Here is an 18,434-nt window from a genome sequence, read left to right as displayed (position 1 = left end):
TGACTGCAACCTCCTGAGACATCCTGATTCCCCCATTAAGTTGCTCCCAGATTCCTGCTTTCCATTCACAAATTGTGAGCATAATAAATGTTTGTAGCTTTAAGCCACTAAACTTGGTGGTAATCTGTGCAACAATAGATAGCTCGCACACCCTTGCCCGCCTCTCTGATCTCATCTTTAAGTGCTTCTTCTCCATGCTCCCACAACACTGACCTACCTTCCTCCTGTGCCTGAAACACACCAGACTTGTTCCTGACCAAGTGCCCTGCCTTCATCTTCCTTCTGGCTGAGGTTGTCTTACCCTGGATCTTCACATGTTAGCTTCTTCCTCTCATTCAGGACTTGTTTTTATATGGCAGCCTCTAGGCCTAAAGCAATTTAAGGAACAAAATGGGTGATCAGTAAACATTGATTAAGTAAAATAATGAATGAAATCAGGTAGATAACATTTAATAGAAACATAATCTTTGAGAAAGTTCTACCAATTTCTGTGGTTAAAGTCTGAACATTTTTCTATGAGGTATCCTTTGTTGGCTTGTTGACTTAGAATGTTGCAACTGGATTGAAAGTTCCCAAGGACAGATATAGTCAAACATAGTTATGGAATTCAGACGAAAGGTGAACAAAGACTGTGAGCTAGTTTAAAGGTCCAATGGATCAAAGTCAACACAAATTAAAATTGTGCCAATTCTTCCTGACCCATCTAAGTTGCTCTAGTTGGCAGAACATTGCTAGGCAGAACATTGCTAATACCCAGTTGTTCTTCAAGAGTATTTTGGAAAACTGACAGGTTAACATATATAATTCCTCAAATCTTGAACTAAACCCCTAGTTTAGTTAGATAAGTTAATATCCACTTTCACCTCAAATAATCATACATATAGTCTCTCCTTGAAAATGGTAGATGGGGGCTGAGATTGTGGCTCAGTGGCAGAGGACTTGCCTAGCATGTGTGAGGTGCTGGTTTGATTCTTGGCACCACATATGAATGAGTAAAATAAAGGTCTATCAATATCTAAAAAAGTATTACAAACAAAGGAAAATGGTGGATGATATAAAGACGAAAAACCAAATGTTAATTTCTTAATATTTCTATATCACAGACTATCAGGAGAAAATTAAAAATATTTAACATTTGTTATGATAAATACAATATATAAATCTGCATATGTACCATACATTAAAAATATATTTCTTCTTATTTTCTAATTAATGTAAATGATGTGTCAGATAAAGATGGATAAAGATGTGGAGCAAATCAGTCATAAATCATTGTCAAATTTCCAGTCAATTTGTGATTTTATAAACTGTCCCTGTGATCTGGGCTGTTTGGGTTGATAGTGGTACCTTCCTCTCCCAAGGCCATCAGGCCCTGTGGGTGTGGCCCTCCCTGAAGGTGTGATTCTCAGTGTGTTCCTGGATTCCTCTACTGATTTCTGCACTTGGCATTGAGGAATGAGGAGGTAGAGTCTTCTCACTGTTGCCAGCTTCCGAGTTCTGCAGTCCCCTCTGGATGTGTCTTAATCCTACCCCTATTTTTATAAACAGGCATTTCATTCAACTTTCTTCAGCACCAACCCCTTCTATTCTTTTTTTTTTTAAATTTACTTATTTATTTTTATTTTTTGTTACTGAGCATTGAACACAGTTTTGCCCTATCACAAGGCTATACCCACCCCGTCACTTTTAACTTTTTATTTTGAGACAGGGTCTCACTACGTTGCCCAGTCTGAACTCACACTTGTGATCCTCCTGCTTCAACCTCCCAAGTAGCTGGGATTACAATTGTGTACCACCATATCTGATGTCAGCCACTCTTTTTGATTGTTTCTTTGACTTTTTGCAGGGATGCTCCTTGGCCCCATCTGACATGCTGATTTGTAATTCCTTTTATGCAAATTTTTTCCCTGGTGATTTATTATGTACCCATCAATCAAAACTCAAATAAGAGCAATTAGGTAAATCTTAGGAAATTCATTCCAAGGTAAAAAGAAATTCTAAATATATGGTATAAGCTAGGAAGTGCTGGATCTGATGAGTTTAAAAATCATTGTTCTAGAGCGAGTTAGTCAGTTTCCTTTTCTATAACAAAAGTACCTGAGATTATCAACTTAAAAGAGGAAAGGTTTATTTTGGCTCATAGCTTTAGGTGTTTCAGTCAATATTCATTTGACCTTGTTGCTTTTGATCCTGTGGTGGCTAAGTATATCATGGCTGGCTGGAACATGTGTCAGAGGAAAACTGCTCACCTTATATTGGCCAGGGAGAAGAGAGCTAAGGTAGGTAGTGGGAGGGGGATGAGACTAGCTTCCCACAATCCCCTTCAAAGTCACACCTCCAGGGAAGTCAAATCTTCCTCTTAAAGATTTCCACTACCTTTTAGTAGTGCTGATCTGAGGAATAGACCTTAAGACACAGTTTTGAGGGACATTTCAGACTTAAAATGTAGAATTTTGCCTCAGACCTCCAAAAGCTCATGTACGTCACAAATGCAAAATACATTTGTTCTATCCCAAGGCAGATTGAGAAGCATTTAAAAAAGGCCTCCCTTAATTCCCTGAGGAGTCTCCAGGTGAGAGGAAGCAGGTAAATGTGCAGAGGGAACTGGGAACCCTTTAGGAAGCTGTCTTGGAACAGCTTGGTTGGTCTCAGTTGACCTAACATTGAATAGACATTAAAAAAGGAGTTCCAGGTCACTCTCTGCCCTACCACAACCATCTGTGGGGAAGCTCACACTATGAAAATGGCTAGCTGGAACTAAGCCCCAAATTCAATTCCCTAGATCCTATGGGCTTGCCAGAGGACAAATAATTATATATCTCAGTCTATAGTTTGAAATTCTAGACCTGAAAAGGAAATCTCCTCTTCCTTCCCCTTGTGGAGGGCATGTGAATGCTTCTGCTTAGGTGGACAAATGGTGGCCAGCATTTTGACCAAAACTCAGGTCACGGAGTCTGTGAGACAACAGGGACAGTGTGTGTGGATGGCAGCAGAAGACCATTGAGATTTTCAGATATTAATCTCTGAATGGAGTAAGCCCCTAGGCTATTGCATTTAATGTGGTATTTAAAATAGTTAATTGGGAGGTCACTAGGTTGAGAGAACTCCAAGGGTCTGAGTCTTATGTAGGTAAACTGAAACCCAACTTACCAGGAAGCCCATGTGCCAGGGAAATATTAACTTGAAATTATCTGATAAGAAACTGCCTTCTGACATCTAATATGTGATTTCCACTTTAACCAACCAAATGTTTTCCTTCTTTTGCTTCCATAATTGCCTTAAAAAGATTTTCTCTCACATCTCCTGGGTGGTGGTCTAATCATTTCTGGTTTGTTAATGCCAAATTCATGAATTTCTGTCTACTGAAATAAACCTGTTAAAATTTTAATGGGCCTAAACTTATCTTTAAACATGAGTAAGAGACTCCCAGTGGGGGAAGAATGTCTTTGTTCTGAGTTACTTTAAAGAACATTTTTTTAAATGTGATTTTATGTCACTTTGGCAAGATAAGGCATGTGGTTGTACTCTATGACTTTCTATTTTTCTCAAGACAAAATCTAAACTTGTTTCTATGGTCTTCAAAGTCTTTACTCCAAACCCTGAGCCCTGTTCCCTGATCTCCCCTCAGGGTCAATCTTCCCTGTCTTATGTTTTAATGCTCCACTGAGAGCAGCTATGTTCTCTTTCCTTAAATACTTGATGTTTGGCCTCTCTTCTTTGCTATTGATTGTACTGATCTCGGTCTGGATCCACCCTGCTGCCCAGTGGTGGTGCCACCCCCTCACTAATTGTCCCTCCTGCACATCTCACCTCAGATATGACTCCTCTCCTTGAGAAACCTTGTCTCACCCACAGACCCCAGCAGAGGTCTCCTGATGGTGCACTCCCAGCACTAAATCATGGTGAGCAGGTGACGTTCTGTCCACATAGAAGGCTGTGTTTAAGTCCTAACCCTGACTACCTTTCAGTGTGACCTTATCTGGAAAAAGGGTTTCTGCAGAAATAATCCAGGTGAGGTCATACCGGATTAGGGTGGCTCCTAATTTAATTGCTGGTGTGCTCATCAGATGGGGGTGATTTGGACAGGCAACACACACTGGGAGAATGTCCTGTGACCATGCAGGCAGACATAAGAGTGTTGTGACAAAAAAAAGGAGAAACTCCAAGAATGTCCGGCACCTGTCAGATACTAGGAAGAGGCTAAGAAAGATCCGTCCCTGACTTAGCTACAGAATTGTGAAAGAATGAATTTCCATTATTTAAAAACCACCAAGCTTGTAGGAATTTATTTTTTTAATAACACTACACTCCTTCACTTGTAATGGAAGTACCTTAAAACAAAAGTATTCCCAATTCCTCCTTCCTATAACATTAACCCCATTCTTTTCACTTATTAGTAAGCTATAATGAAATACATTGGTGCTCTTATTATTTTGAACAGTTATCATTTAGACCAAATAAGAAACATTTTTATTGTATCTTTTTTTAAATTTACTTTTATTGTAAACAAATGGGATACATGTTGTTTCTGTTTGTACATGGAGTAACAGCATACCATTTGTGTAATCATGTATTCACACAAGGTAATGATGTTTGATTCATTCTCTTATTTTTTTTGTGTGATGCATTTTAAACTTTTTATTTTTTTATTTATTTTTTTAATTTATTTTTATTGTAAACATATGGGATACATGTTGTTTCAGTTTGTACATGGAGTAACAGCATACCATTTGCATATTCATGTATTTACATAGAGTAATGATGTTTGATTCATTCTGTTATTTTTTCCTTCCCCCCCACCCCTCCCACCTCTCTTTTCCCTCTATACAGTCCCTCCTTCCTCCATTCTTGTCCTGCTCCTACACGCCATTAAGTGTCATCATCCACTTATCAATGAGATCATTCCTCTTTTGGATTTTTGAGATTGGCTTATCTCACTTAACATGATATTCTCCAATTTCATCCATTTGCCTGCAAATGCCATAATTTTATCATTCTTTATGGCTGAGTAATATTCCATTGTATATATATACCACAGTTTCTTTATCCATTCACCAATTGAAGGGCATCTAGGTTGGTTCCATAGTCTGGCTATTGTGAATTGAGCAGCTATGAACATTGATGTGGCTGTATCTCTGTAGTGTGCTGATTTTAAGTCCTTTGGGTATAGGCCGAGAAATGGGATAGCTGGGTCAAATGGTGGGTCCATTCCAAGTTTTCTAAGGAATCTCCACACTGCTTTCCAGAGTGGCTGCACTAATTTGCAGTCCCACCAGCAATATATGAGTATACCTTTTTCCCCACATCCTCTCCAACACCTATTGTTGCTTGTATTCTTGATAATCGCCATTCAAATTGGGGTGAGATGAAACCTTAATGTAGTTTTGATTTGCATTTCTCTTATTACTAAAGATGTTGAACATTTTTTCATATATCTGTTGATGTTGTACATCTTCTTCTGTGAAGTGTCTGTTCATTTCCTTAGCCCATTTGTTGATTGGATTATTTGTATTCTTGGAGTAGAGTTTTTTGAGTTCTTTATAGATTCTGGAAATTAGTGCTCTATCTGAAGTATGAGTGGCAAAGATATTCTCCCACATTGTAGGCTCTCTCTTCGCATTGCTGATAGTTTCCTTTGCTGAAAGAAAGCTTTTTAGTTTGAATCTATCCCAGTTATTGATTCTTGCTTTTATTTCTTGTGCTATGGGAGTCTTGTTAAGGAAGTCTGATCCTAAGCCAACAAGGTGAAGATTTGGACCTACTTTTTCTTCTATAAGATGCAGGGTCTCTGGTCTGATTCCAAGGTCCTTGATCCATTGTGAGTTGAGTTTTGTGCAGGGTGAGAGATATGGGTTTAGTTTCATCCTGTTGCATATGGATTTCCAGTTTTCCCAGCACCATTTGTTGAAGAGGCTATCTTTTCTCCATTGCATAGTTTTGGCACCTTTGTCTAGTATGAGAAAATTGTATTTATTTGGGTTTGTGTCCATGTCCTCTATTCTGTACCATTGATCTACCTGTCTATTTTGGTGCCAATACCATGCTGTTTTTGTTACTATTGCTTTGTAGTATAGTTGAAGTTCTGATATTGCGATACCCCCTGTTTCATTCTTCCTGCTAAGGATTGCTTTAGCTATTCTGGGTTTCTCATCCTTCCAAATGAATTTAATGATTGCTTGCTCTATTTCTGTAAGGTACGTCATTGGGATTTTAATTGGAATTGCATTGAATCTGTATAGCACTTTTGGTAGTATGGCCATTTTGACAATATTAATTCTGCCTATCCAAGAACATGGGAGATCTTTCCATCTTCTAAGGTCTTCCTTAATTTCTTTCTTCAGTGTTTTGTATTTTTCATTGTAGAGATCTTTTACCTCGTTAGTTAGATTAATACCCAAGTATTTAATTTTTTTTGAGGCTATTGCAAACAGAGTTGTTTTCCTCATTTCCCTTTCAGCTGTTTCATCGCTTGCGTATAAAAATGCTGTAGATTTATGCGTGTTGATTTTATAGCCTGCTATTTTGCTGAATTCATTGATGAGGTCTAGAAGTTTTCTGGAGGAGATTTTTGGATCCTCTAAATATAGAATCATGTCATCAGCAAATAGTGACAGCTTAAGTTCCTCTTTTCCTATTCGTATCCCTTTATTGTAAACAAATGGGATACATGTTGTTTCTCTGTTTGTACATGGCGTAAAGGCATGCCATTTGTGTAATCATAAATTTACATAAAGTAATGTAATGTTGTTTGATTCATTCTGCTATTTTTTCCCTTCCCCCACCCCTCCCACCCCTCTTTTCCCTCTATACAGTGCTTCCTTCCTCCATACTTGCCCCCCTCCCTAACCCTAACTCTAACCCTAACACTAACCATTTTGTGTCATTGTCCACTTATTAGCGATATCATTAGTCCTTTGGCTTTTTGAGATTGGCTTATCTCACTTAGCATGATGTTCTCTAATTTCATCCATTTGCCTGCAAATGCCATAATTTCATCATTCTTTATGGCTGAGTAATATTCCATAGTGTTTATATACCACAGTTTCTTTATCCATTCATCAATTGAACGACATCTAGGTTGGTTCCACAGTCTGGCTAATGTGAATTGAGCAGCTATGAACATTGATGTGGCTGTATCTCTGTAGTGTACTGATTTTAAGTCCTTTGGGTATAGGCCAAGGAGTGGGATAGCTGGGTCAAATGGTGGATCCATACCAAGCTTTCTGAGGAATCTCCATACTGCTTTCCAGAGTGGCTGCACTAATCTGCAGCCCCACCAGCAATGTATGAGTGTACCTTTCTCCCCACGTCCACGCCAACACCTGTTGTTGCTTGTATTCTTGATAATCACCATTCTAACTGGGGTGAGATGGAATCTTAGGGTGGTTTTGATTTGCATTTCTCTTATTACTAGAGATGTTGAACATTTTTCCATATGTTTGTTGATTGCTTGTAGATCTTCTTCTGTGAAGTGTCTGTTCATTTCCTTAGCCCATTTGTCGACTGGATTATTTGTATTCTTGGAGTAGAGTTTTTTGAGTTCTTTATAGATTCTGGAGATTAGTGCTCTATCTGAAGTATGATTGGCAAAGATATTCTCCCACTCTGTAGGCTCTTTCTTCGCATTGCTGATAGTTTCCTTTGCTGAGAGAAAGCTTTTTAGTTTGCATCTATCCCAGTTATTGATTCTTGCTTTTATTTCTTGTGCTATGAGAGTCCTGTTGAGGAAGTCTGGTACTAAGCCGACATGTTGAAGATTTGGACCTACTTTTTCTTCTATAAGATGCAAGGTCTCTGGTCTGATTCCGAGGTCCTTGATCCATTGTGAGTTGAGTTTTGTGCATGGTGAGAGATATGGGTTTAGTTTCATTCTGTTGCATATGGATTTCCAATTCTCCCAGCACCATTTGTTGAAGAGGCTATCTTTTCTCCATTGCATATTTTTGGCCCCTTTGTCTAGTATGAGAAAATTGTATTTATTTGGGTTTGTGTCCGTGTCCTCTATTCTGTACCATTGATCGACCTTTCTATTTTGGTACCAATACCATGCCGTTTTTGTTACTATTGCTTTGTAGTAGAGTTGAAGATCTGGTATTGCAATACCCCTGTTTCACTCTCCCTGCTAAGGATTGCTTTAGCTATTCTGGGTTTCTTATTCTTCCAGATGAATTTCATAATTGCTTGCTCTATTTCTGTAAGGTACATCATTGGGATTTTAATTGGAATTGCATTGAATTTGTATAGCACTTTAGGTAGTATGGCCATTTTGACAATATTAATTCTTCCTATCCAAGAACATGGAAGATCTTTCCATCTTCTAAGGTGTTCTTTAATTTCTTTCTTTAGTGTTCTGTAGTTCTCATTGTAGAGCTCTTTCACCTCTTTTGTGAGATTGATCCCCAAGTATTTTATTTTTTTCGAGGCTATTGTGAATGGGGTAGTTTTCCTAATTTCTCTTTCTGAAGATTCATCACTTATGTATAAAAATGCGTTGGATTTATGAGCATTGATCTTGTAACCTGCTACTTTACTGAATTCACTTATGAGTTCTAAGAGTTTTCTGGTGGAATTTCCAGGTTCCTCTAAATATATAATCATGTCATCAGCGAACAGGGATAGTTTGAGTTCTTCTTTTCCAATTCGTATCCCTTTAATTTCTTTGGTTTGTCCAATTGCTCTGGCTAGAGTCTCAAGAAAGATGTTGAATAGAAGTAGTGAAAGAGGGCATCCCTGCCTTGTTCCAGTTTTTAGGGGGAAAGCTTTCAGTTTTTCACCATTTAGAATGATATTAGCCATGGGCTTAGCATAAATAGCTTTTACAATTTTAAGGAATGTTCCCACTATCCCTATTTTTTCTAGTGTTTTGAGCATGAAGGGGTGCTGTATTTTATCAAATGCTTTTTCTGCATCTATTGAAATAATCATGTGATTCTTGACTTTAAGTCTATTGATATGGGGAATTACGTTTATTGAATTCCTGATGTTGAACCAACCTTGCATCGCTGGGATGAAACCCACTTGATCATGGTACACTATCTTTTTAATATGTTTTTGTATGCGATTTGCTAAAATTTTGTTGAGAATTTTTGCATCGATGTTCATTAAGGATATTGGTCTGAAATTTTCTTTCCTCGATGTGTCTCTGTCTGGTTTAGGTATCAGTGTGATATTGGCTTCATAGAATGAGATTGGGAGGGTTCCCTCCTCTTCTATTTTATGGAATACTTTGAGAAGTATTGGAATGAGCTCTTCTTTAAAGGTTTTGTAGAACTCAGCTGAGAACCCATCTGGTCCCGGACTTTTCTTTGTTGGTAGCCTTTTGATGACTTCTTCTATTTCAGTACTTGAAATTGGTTTATTTACATTGTGTATGTCCTCCTCGTTCAGTTTAGGCAATTCATATGTCTCTAGAAACCTGTTGATGTCTTCAAGGTTTTCTATTTTGATGGAGTATAGATTTTCAAAATAGCTTCTAATTATGTTTTGTATTTCAATCCTGTCTGTTGTGATATTTCCTTGTTCATTCCGAATTTTAGTGATTTGGGTTTTCTCTCGTCTTCTCTTTGTTAGTGTGGCTAAAAGTTTATCAATTTTGTTTATTTTTTCGAAGAACCAACTACTTATTTTGTCAATTTTTTGTATTGTTTCTTTTGTTTCAATTTCATTGATTTCAGCTCTGGGTTTAACTATTTCCTGTCTTCTACTACTTTTGGTGCTGGTCTGTTCTTCTTTTTCTAGGGCTTTGAGCTGTAATGTTAGGTCGTTTATTTGTTGAGTTTTACTTCTTTTTAAAATGCACTTCATGAAATAAATTTCCCTCTAAGTACTGCCTTCATAGTGTCCCAGAGATTTTGATATGATGTTTCTTTGTTCTCATTTACCTCTAAGAATTTTTTAATTTCCTTCCTAATATCTTCTGTTATCCATTCATCATATAATAGCATATTGTTTAATCTCCAGGTGTTGGAGTAGTTTCTGTGTTTTACTCTTTCATTTATTTCTAACTTCAATCCATTATGATCTGAATACAAGGTAGGGTCTCTATCTTCTTGTATTTGCTAACATTAGCTTTGTGGCATAATATATGGTCTATTTTAGAGAAGGATCCATGTGCTGCTGAGAAGAAAGTGTATTCACTCTTGGTTGGATGGTATATTCTATAAATGTCTGTTAAGTCTAAATTATTGATTGTGTTATTGAGATCTATGGTTTCTTTGTTCAATTTTTGTCTGGAGGTTCTGTCCAGTGGAGAGAGAGGCGTGTTAAAATCACCTAGTATTATTGTGTTATGGTCTATTTGGTTTCTGAAATTGAGAAGGATTTGTTTGACATACATGGATGAGCCACTGTTTGGGGCATAGATGTTTATGATTGTTATATCTTGCTGATTTATGCTTCCCTTAAGCAGTATGAAATGACCTTCTTTATCCCTTCTGACTAACTTTGGTTTGAAGTCCATATTATCTGAAATGAGGATGGATACTCCAGCTTTTTTGCTGAGTCCATATGCATGGTATGTTTTTTCCCCATCCTTTCACCTTTAGTCTATGGGTATCTTTTTCTATGAGGTGAGTCTCTTGTAGGCAACATATTGTTGGATCTTTCTTTTTAATCCAATCTGCCAGTCTATGTCTTTTGATTGATGAGTTCAGGCCATTAACATTCAGGGTTATTATTGAGATATGATTTGGTTTCCCGGTCATTTTGTTCATTGTTTAAATTTTATTTATTTATTTGTTTGACACAACTTGTTTCCTCCTTTATTTGACAATTCCTTTAGGATAATTCCTCCCTTTGCTGAATTGTTTCTTTGTTTTTCATCTCTTCCTCATGGAATATTTTGCTGAGAATGTTCTGTAATGCTGGCTTTCTTCTTGTAAATTCTTTAGCTTTTGATTTCATGGAAGGATTTCATTTCATCGTCAAATTTGAAGGTAAGTTTTGCTGGGTATAAGATTCTTGGTTGGCATCCATTGTCTTTCAGGGCTTGAAAAATGTTGTTCCAGGCCCTTCTAGCTTTTAGGGTCTGGATTGAAAAATCTGCTGATATGCGTATTGGTTTCCCCCTGAATGTAATTTGGTTCTTTTCTCTCACAGCCTTTAAAATTCTGTCTTTATTTTGTATGTTAGGTATTTTCATTATAATGTGCCTTGGTGTGGGTCTGTTGTAATTTTGTGTATTTGGAGTCCTATAAGCCTCTTGAACTTGATTTTCCATTTCATTCTTCAGATTTGGGAAATTTTCTGATATTAGTTCATTGAATAGATTGTTCATTCCTTTGGTTTGTTTCTCTAGGCCTTCCTCAATCCCAATAATTCTTAAATTTGGCCTTTTCATGATATCCCATAGTTCTTGTAGATTCTGTTCATGATTTCTTACCATCTTCTCTGTTTGTTCAACTTTGTTTTCAAGGTTAAATATTTTGTCTTCAATGTCTGAGGTTCTGTCTTCCAGGTGTTCTATCCTACTGGATATTCTTTCTATGGAGTTCTTAATTTGGTTTATTGTTTCCTTCATGTCAAGGATTTCTGTTTGTTTTTTTTCAATATCTCTAACTCTTTATTGAAATGGTCTTTTGCTTCCTGTATTTGCTCTTTTAACTGTCAATTGGTGCGATCATTCAATGCTTGCATTTGCTCTTTCATCTCATCATTTGCTTCTCTGATCATTTTAATTATGTACATTCTGAACTCCTTTTCTGTCATTTCTTCTGCCATGCTGTCATTGGGTTTTATTGATGTAACATCTAGATTTGTTTGCAGCATTTTCTTTCCTTCTTTTCTCATATTGTTCAGGTATCATTGGACCGCTGAGATATTGCAGATATCCTCTATTGACTTGCAATGTCCCTGAAGATTTCTATATATATCCCCTCTTAGCCTTCAGTAGGCTGAAGTGTTGGAGGAAGTCGATAATGCGGTGCTCCACAAGGAAGCTGCCTCTCTAGGAGTGGTGGCCTTCAGGTGGGGTATATTCCCTGCTAGTGAGCAGAGGTGCCTCCACTTGTTGACCAATGGTCATCGAAAGGGGAACTAGGCTGTGGGCTGAGGCAAGGCCTGTTTGGGCCTGTGTCTCTGGTTTTACCGTCCTTGTGGGGAAACCTCACCCAGCAGGGAAGACTCACCCGGTGGGGAGGTCTCGCTGGTCAGTTTCCTCCTAGAGGTTCCCCTCAATTTACAGCTACCGCCAGGGCTGGGCTGCCTTCCTCTGCAAAGTTCCCAGGGGCCTGGCTCTACCTCCTGGGGCTGGGAGCCTCACCCTTCGCAGATGAATCTCCTTAGGCTGCCCCTCCTCAGAGAATCTGCCCGCAGTCCTGGAACCTTCGCTCCGCCCCTAAGCATGTCTGTATGTGGCTCTTCCACCAAGAAGCCTCCTAGATCCTGGGACCCTGCTCTGCACCTAATCGCCTGGCTATGCGGCCCTTCCTCTGAACAGCCACCTGGGGCCCCCTACAATCACTCTGAGTCCCAGAGACCCGCCACAGGCCTCTTCCTCCAGACAGCCGCCCAGTATTCCGGTGTGGTCACTAGGAGTCCAAGAAAGTCACTGCGTGCCTCCTCCTCCCACCAACCACCCCTAGCCCTGGGCAATCAATCACTCCGAGTCGACGTGACCCGCCCCTTTCCTCCTCCTCCTCCAGGTAACCCCCCGGGTGTTCAGGAGCAGTCGCTCTGAGGGGCTCTGAATCCATGTGACCCGCTGCATGCTTCCTCTGGGCAACCGCCCAGAGCTCTGGTGCGGCCACTCGAGACCAAGCAACCCACCGTGCTCCTCCTCCAGGCAGCCCTCCTGTGTTCAGGAGCTGTCACTTTAAGTCCAAACAACTCACCAATCGCCTTCTCCTCTGAGCAGCCACCTGGAGCTCTAATGCAGTCACTGAGAGTCCACACGACCCGCAGCACTCCTCCTCCTCCTCCTCCTACTCCTCTGGGAAGGCCCCGGTATTCAGAAGCAGTTGCTCTTAGTCCAAACAGCTCACCGCAGCCACTCCTCCTCTGGCAACCGCATGTTGCTCTGGTGCAGTCACTCCGAATCCAAAAGGCCACGCTCCTCCTCCTCCTCCTCCTCAGGGCAGGCCCCGGTGTTCTGAGTCCACACAGCTCTCCTCGCCGCTCCCCCCTGGGCAGCCACCGGAGCCCCAGTGGTTACTCCGAGTCCCAGCGCTGTGCTGAGCGGCCTCCTCTACGACGCTCCCAGTTGTCCACGTTCACTGCTCCAGCGGGGGGAGGGGTGTCTCGCCAGCATCTCTACTTCACAAAGTTCCCTGTGTTCCAGGACTACTGCCCCATCCGGGATGCCTCCGCAACGGGAGAGAGTCACCCAGCTGCTTTGAGTTGGTCCCAAGTCTCTCAGTTTCTCCTCTTTTGAATCCTGAGTCCTGGAGCAACATGAAATGCAGCCACCCTCTAGGCTGCCATCTTGAAACCTCCAGGGTTATTATTGAGAAATGATTTGTATTCCCAGTCATTTGGCTTATTTTTGGTTTTTAAGTTGGCTTGGTTTCTCCTTTGAGTGGTTTTTCTCTAAGGTAGTTCCTCCCTTTGCTGACCTACATTGTTGTTTTTCATTTCCTACTCATGGAATATTTTGTTAAGAACATTCTGTAGTGCAGGCTTTCTATTTGTAAATTCTTTTAACTTTTGTTTTTCATGGAAGGATTTTATTTCATCTTCAAATCTGAAGGTTAGTTTTGCTGGGTATAGGATTCTTGGTTGGCAGCCATGTTCTTTCAGAGCTTGAAATATGTTGGTCCAGGCCCTTCTAGCTTTTAGAGTCTGGGTTGAGAAGTCTGCTGCTATCCGTATTGGTCTCCCCCTATATGTAATCTGATGCTTTTCTCTCACGGCCTTCAAAATCCTATCTTTATTTTGAATGTTAGGTATTTTCATTATAATGTGCCTTGGTGTGGATCAGTTGTGATTTTGTGCATTTGGTGTTCTGTAAGCCTCTTGCATTTGATTTTCCATTTCATTTTTCAGGTTTGGGAAATTTTCTGATATTTTTTCATTGAATAGGTTGTCCATTCCTTTGGTTTTTATCTCTGTGCCTTCCTCAATCCCAATAATTCTTAAATTTGGTCTTTTCATGATGTCCCATAGTTCTTGGAGATTCTGTTCATGATTTCTTACCATCTTCTCTGTTTGGACAACTTTATTTTCAATATTAAATATTTTGTCTTCATTGTCTGAGGTTCTGTCTTCCAAGTGGTCTAGTCTGTGGGTGATGCTTTCCACTGAGCTTTTTATTTGGTTTATTGTTTCCTTCATTTCAGGGATTTCCATTTGGTTTTTTTTTTTAGAATCTCTATCTCTTTGTTGAAATGATCTTTTGCTTCCTGCAGTTGTTCTGTCAGCTTATTGGTATTATCATTCATTGCCTGCATTTGCTCTCTTATCTCATCCTTTGCTTCGCGAATCATCTTAATCATGTATAATCTGAAGTCCTCTTCTGACATTTCTTCTAACATTCTATCATTGGATTCTATTAATATAGAATCTAGATTTGTTTGGATCATTTTCTTCCCTTGTTTTTTCATGTTGTTCATGTATCTTCCCCTCTAGCGGTGCAAATCTGGGGTATTGCAGATTTCCCCCTATAGGCTTATAGTGGCCCTATAGGTTTCCAAAACCCTTTAAGGAGAGATCAATATTAGCAGTGCCCTATTCAGACACTATGCAATCCTAGACCAAATAGCCCCTGACAATGAGCTTCAATCCTCCAGCAGGTGTCTCAGGATGGGATTTGCCCCACCCGAAGATGGGAGCTACAGCTTCCAGGATTATCCAAGATGGCTGCTCTGTCTTCCAAAGGTGTTGGCAAATGGGGAGCTGCAGCTCAGGGGTGGACGTGGTCAGCTGGAGTCCTGGAGACAGGATGCAGTTGGTCTGGCAGGGGTCCTGGAGGTCAGGTGTGTTTGGTGTGGTTGTAGGATCCAGGAGGCCGGGTGCAATCAGTGGGTCTGGGGTCCCGGTGATAGGCGCAGTCAGTTGGTCTGGGGTCCTGGTGGCAGGGAGCAGTCAGTTGATGTGAGGGCTCCAGAAGCAGGGAGTGATCGGTCGGGCTGAGGGATCCTGGAGACGGGACTCAGTCAGTCCGGCTTGGGGTCCTACAGGGCCTGGCTGTTGTCTCAAAATGGCGGCAGCCACGTGTAATCAAACCTGCAGGTACTGTAACATTGAACTTCCAGGCAGCAGCAGGCAGCTGGTTCTCCACTGGAGGTCTGGGGTCAGTCTGCTGGCAGCTGTCGGATGATCGGGAGGTGAACCTGGAGCGTTGGGTGATGGATAGGGGTAAGGCAGGCGATGGACAGGTGAGAGGCAGGCAAATGGCGGATGATAGACGCCTGACAGTGAGCCCTGTTATTTTTTCCTTCCCCCCACCCCTCCCACCCCTCTTTCCCCTCTATACAGTCCCTCCTTCCTCCATTCTTGCCCCCCTCCCACCCCCCATTATGTGTCATCATCTGCTTATCAGTGAGATCATTCGTCCTTTGGTTTTTTGAGATTGGCTTATCTCACTTAGCATGAAATTCTCCAATTTCATCCATTTGCCTGCAAATGCCATAATTTTATTATTCTTTATAGCTGAGTAATATTCCATTGTACATATATACCACAGTTTTGTAGGAATTTCTTGTAGCAGCCTTAGGAATGTGATACACTTGGTATGTATGATTTTAGATTAGGTTTATCTATTTTTTGTTTGTTTCTCTCACTAAAACCATTGTCATGAGTGTAGAGAATGTATCAGATTTTTTCATCATTGATTATCCAGCTCCAAGAACATGGAATATTTCATACTAGACATAAATATATAGGTTGAATAACTGAACAGGGGAGAAGTCAAAAGAAAATGATTCATTATAGGTTTGTTTTTGTGTGTTTTGGTGAGAAAGGTAGCAATACATAAAAGGAAAAAATATTTTTGCACAAGCCTGATCATCAGATGAAAATTTCAACTTTTCTTTGAGATAGTATATAACAGATGTTATAAGGCAATTTTTTTTTATAGTTCAGAGACTAAGAAACTTTCTCTGTTCTGCTTAAATTTAAAGAGATATCTCAGGAGATGATCATGATTATAAAGTTGATCAATACCAAATAGACTACATTGCAAAGAAATTTGCATAGCTCATTTCTAACTGAATAATGCATACATTTTGGAAAACTATGTTAGCCTCATATTAATCACAATCAACATTTGGATAAAGCATAATATTGTATGTGCTCTATCTCCAGGTCTGCCTTATTTAACTGAAAATCTTCTTTACTGATTCCAAGCATTTTTTATCCTCTAAAGGCTTCCTCTGGCTGCCAGGCTGCAGAAACTTCTTCACTGTGGGCAGGTTGCTGACTCTGGTTCTCAGGGCCTGCAATGAACAAGAACACAACCTCAGAGTGGAGCCCAAACCAACTCCCTTTAACACAACCAGGAAGTCTGCACCCCTCCTTAATGAAGAACAACTGAATCCCTCCATCAGCACAGCATGCTGTGTGGGAAGCAGACAACCAATGAGAATAAAGATAAGAGCTAGAGAAAAAAGCTCAATAACAATTTCCCCAACTTCTCTTTAAAACTGTATTCAGATCCAGCCATCCTCTCTTCTGCCTTACACTTTAATCCTGTAGCTGTGTTGCTATTGTATGATATAAGGAAAAACACCGTGCCTGTCACATGTGGGTACAGAGAAGCACTCAAACAGGTGAGCTGAAGATATGGGGAAACTGAGTTAGAAACGATGAAAGAAATAAAACTGCAAATGCAGGTGGCAGTCACTACAAATGGTCACACTGAGAGATTAAGATGGGACCTGTGGAGTGGGGAGGGGGTAAGGAAGGGAGGTTTGCAGAGAGAAATGTAATATCTGAAGCGGGGAACCTGAGGAAATCATGATCAGAACCCAAATGGGAGAGGGGGCTGTGAAGAGAAAGCTGGGCCCTGGGTTTTACTTATTATACAAAGCCATATATACTTCTTAGAGTAGCATCCACCTCACATTTCCTTGCATAACAAGATTCTTTTCATTCCTCAGAACCAGGGCCTTAGAAATCTTTTTGGAGGCCAGGGGTAGGGGTAAAGCCTGGAGATGGCAAGAAGTCAGAACACCATCAGCCCCATGTTTAAATAGGAGATTCATGATGTGAGGTGTAGGTCTCTGACAGCTTGAGAGAGATCACCTTCAGCAGAGGGAAGTTGGCCAGAACGCTGGGGTCAAGCTCTTCTGTGCGGTAGAGAAGTTCAGTGAGGTGAATGTCGGCCTTGCTCAGCCTGTTCCCAACAAGGTAGTCTTGTCCGTGGCTCTTTAGCACCTGCAGAGTGGGAGGAGTCAGATCATGACCACACATAGCCAGGCCAGGGCCCCAGGTTGTCCCTGAGCCTCTCAGCCCAACTCTGTTGGTCTGCTGCCTCCTGGGCAGTGTGGAGCTGCAGACCTTTCTCCAGGCCCCTGACTCATGAATGAGAGTGAGAAGTGGGGCTCTGCTCCCTCCTCTGTTAAATCCTGGGTGACTCTTTCATTCTCACCCTCACAATCCTGCATCACTCACACCACCCACCATAACCAGCATTTTCTGCCTGTGCCAAGGGCATAACATTTGCTGTGCCATGTTTCCACCTGCCCTACACTCTAAATGGCACAGCAGGTAATTTCAGGAGGTTCCTCTCTTGTCTGCTCTCTCTTTCTCTGCAATCTCTTGTAGACAGTGTCTCATTTAATAAGCACCGCTTTCTCTGTGAATGTATCATTTTAGTGCCTCTGTTTTTCCTCAAGTCTGATTTCTTACTTTCCTGGTTATGTGTCTAGGATCTAAAGTGAACTTGAATCATTACAGCTTTTGTGACATTGGCTTTAACCATGATGGTCTAATTGGCATACTGAACTGCACTCATGTTTGAATCTTACTACGAAATGGGAAAAGTAAAATGTTTTGTGGAGACAGGAGTGGAAAGATGAATGCATGATAAAGTGACATCATAAGATGTAAATTCTGTTAACTCAGAGATGGGTATCTATGGGTTCTTCACACTTTCTTTCAATTTATATGCATGTATGAGAGTTTTCACAAAAGAATTTTGGGGTAATATGTGATATTTGTTTAAATATCTCAACAATATTGAAATAATGAAGAAAATAGAAAAAAATCATGGCACTACCAATTAAAGAAAATATTTTGTCAACCACTTTATCAGATTAAGTATAGATAGAGAAGTATGAATGATTGCCTGGTATAAGAACAAAACACAGCATCAAATTTATGCTACAATTTACAGCATTCTTTTATCTTTACCTCCAATGTGCTTAGAACTTCCCACAGCCCAAGTGCTACTTCTGCACCATGAAATTCTGTACATAAAGAATTCTGGTTTGAGTCCCAGCAAATTTACACTTTTAACTTTGGTATCACTAGTCTAAGCCTTCATCACAGTCTATCTT

The 18,434-nt window shown here is 40.3% G+C and overlaps 1 protein-coding gene across 3 annotated transcripts in view; it reads right to left on the bottom strand.

Moving 5' to 3' along the window:
• LOC306665967 (glutathione S-transferase alpha-3) overlaps window positions 1-18,434 on the bottom strand; it is a 65,378-nt gene that overhangs the window by 39,635 nt on the left and 7,309 nt on the right. Inside the window, exons 6-7 of one of the 3 annotated variants that reach the window (XM_079147664.1) lie at window positions 17,179-17,310; window positions 15,631-16,370 (exon numbers count right to left, since the gene is read on the bottom strand). The exons of the other annotated variants lie outside the window; for them this stretch is intronic. Coding sequence (XP_079003790.1) covers window positions 16,251-16,370; window positions 17,179-17,310 — 252 coding nt within the window. The 3' untranslated portion in view covers window positions 15,631-16,250. Of the gene's footprint in view, window positions 1-15,630; window positions 16,371-17,178; window positions 17,311-18,434 lie in introns of those variants that run through there. 3 annotated transcript variants of the gene reach the window in all.

Source organism: Sciurus vulgaris, assembly GCF_902686455.1.
Source record: "Sciurus vulgaris genome assembly, chromosome: 7".
Lineage (NCBI taxonomy): Eukaryota > Metazoa > Chordata > Mammalia > Rodentia > Sciuridae > Sciurus > Sciurus vulgaris.
The sequence above is the reverse complement of the archived record's forward strand: the minus strand, read 5'-3'. Positions and strand labels throughout refer to the sequence as shown.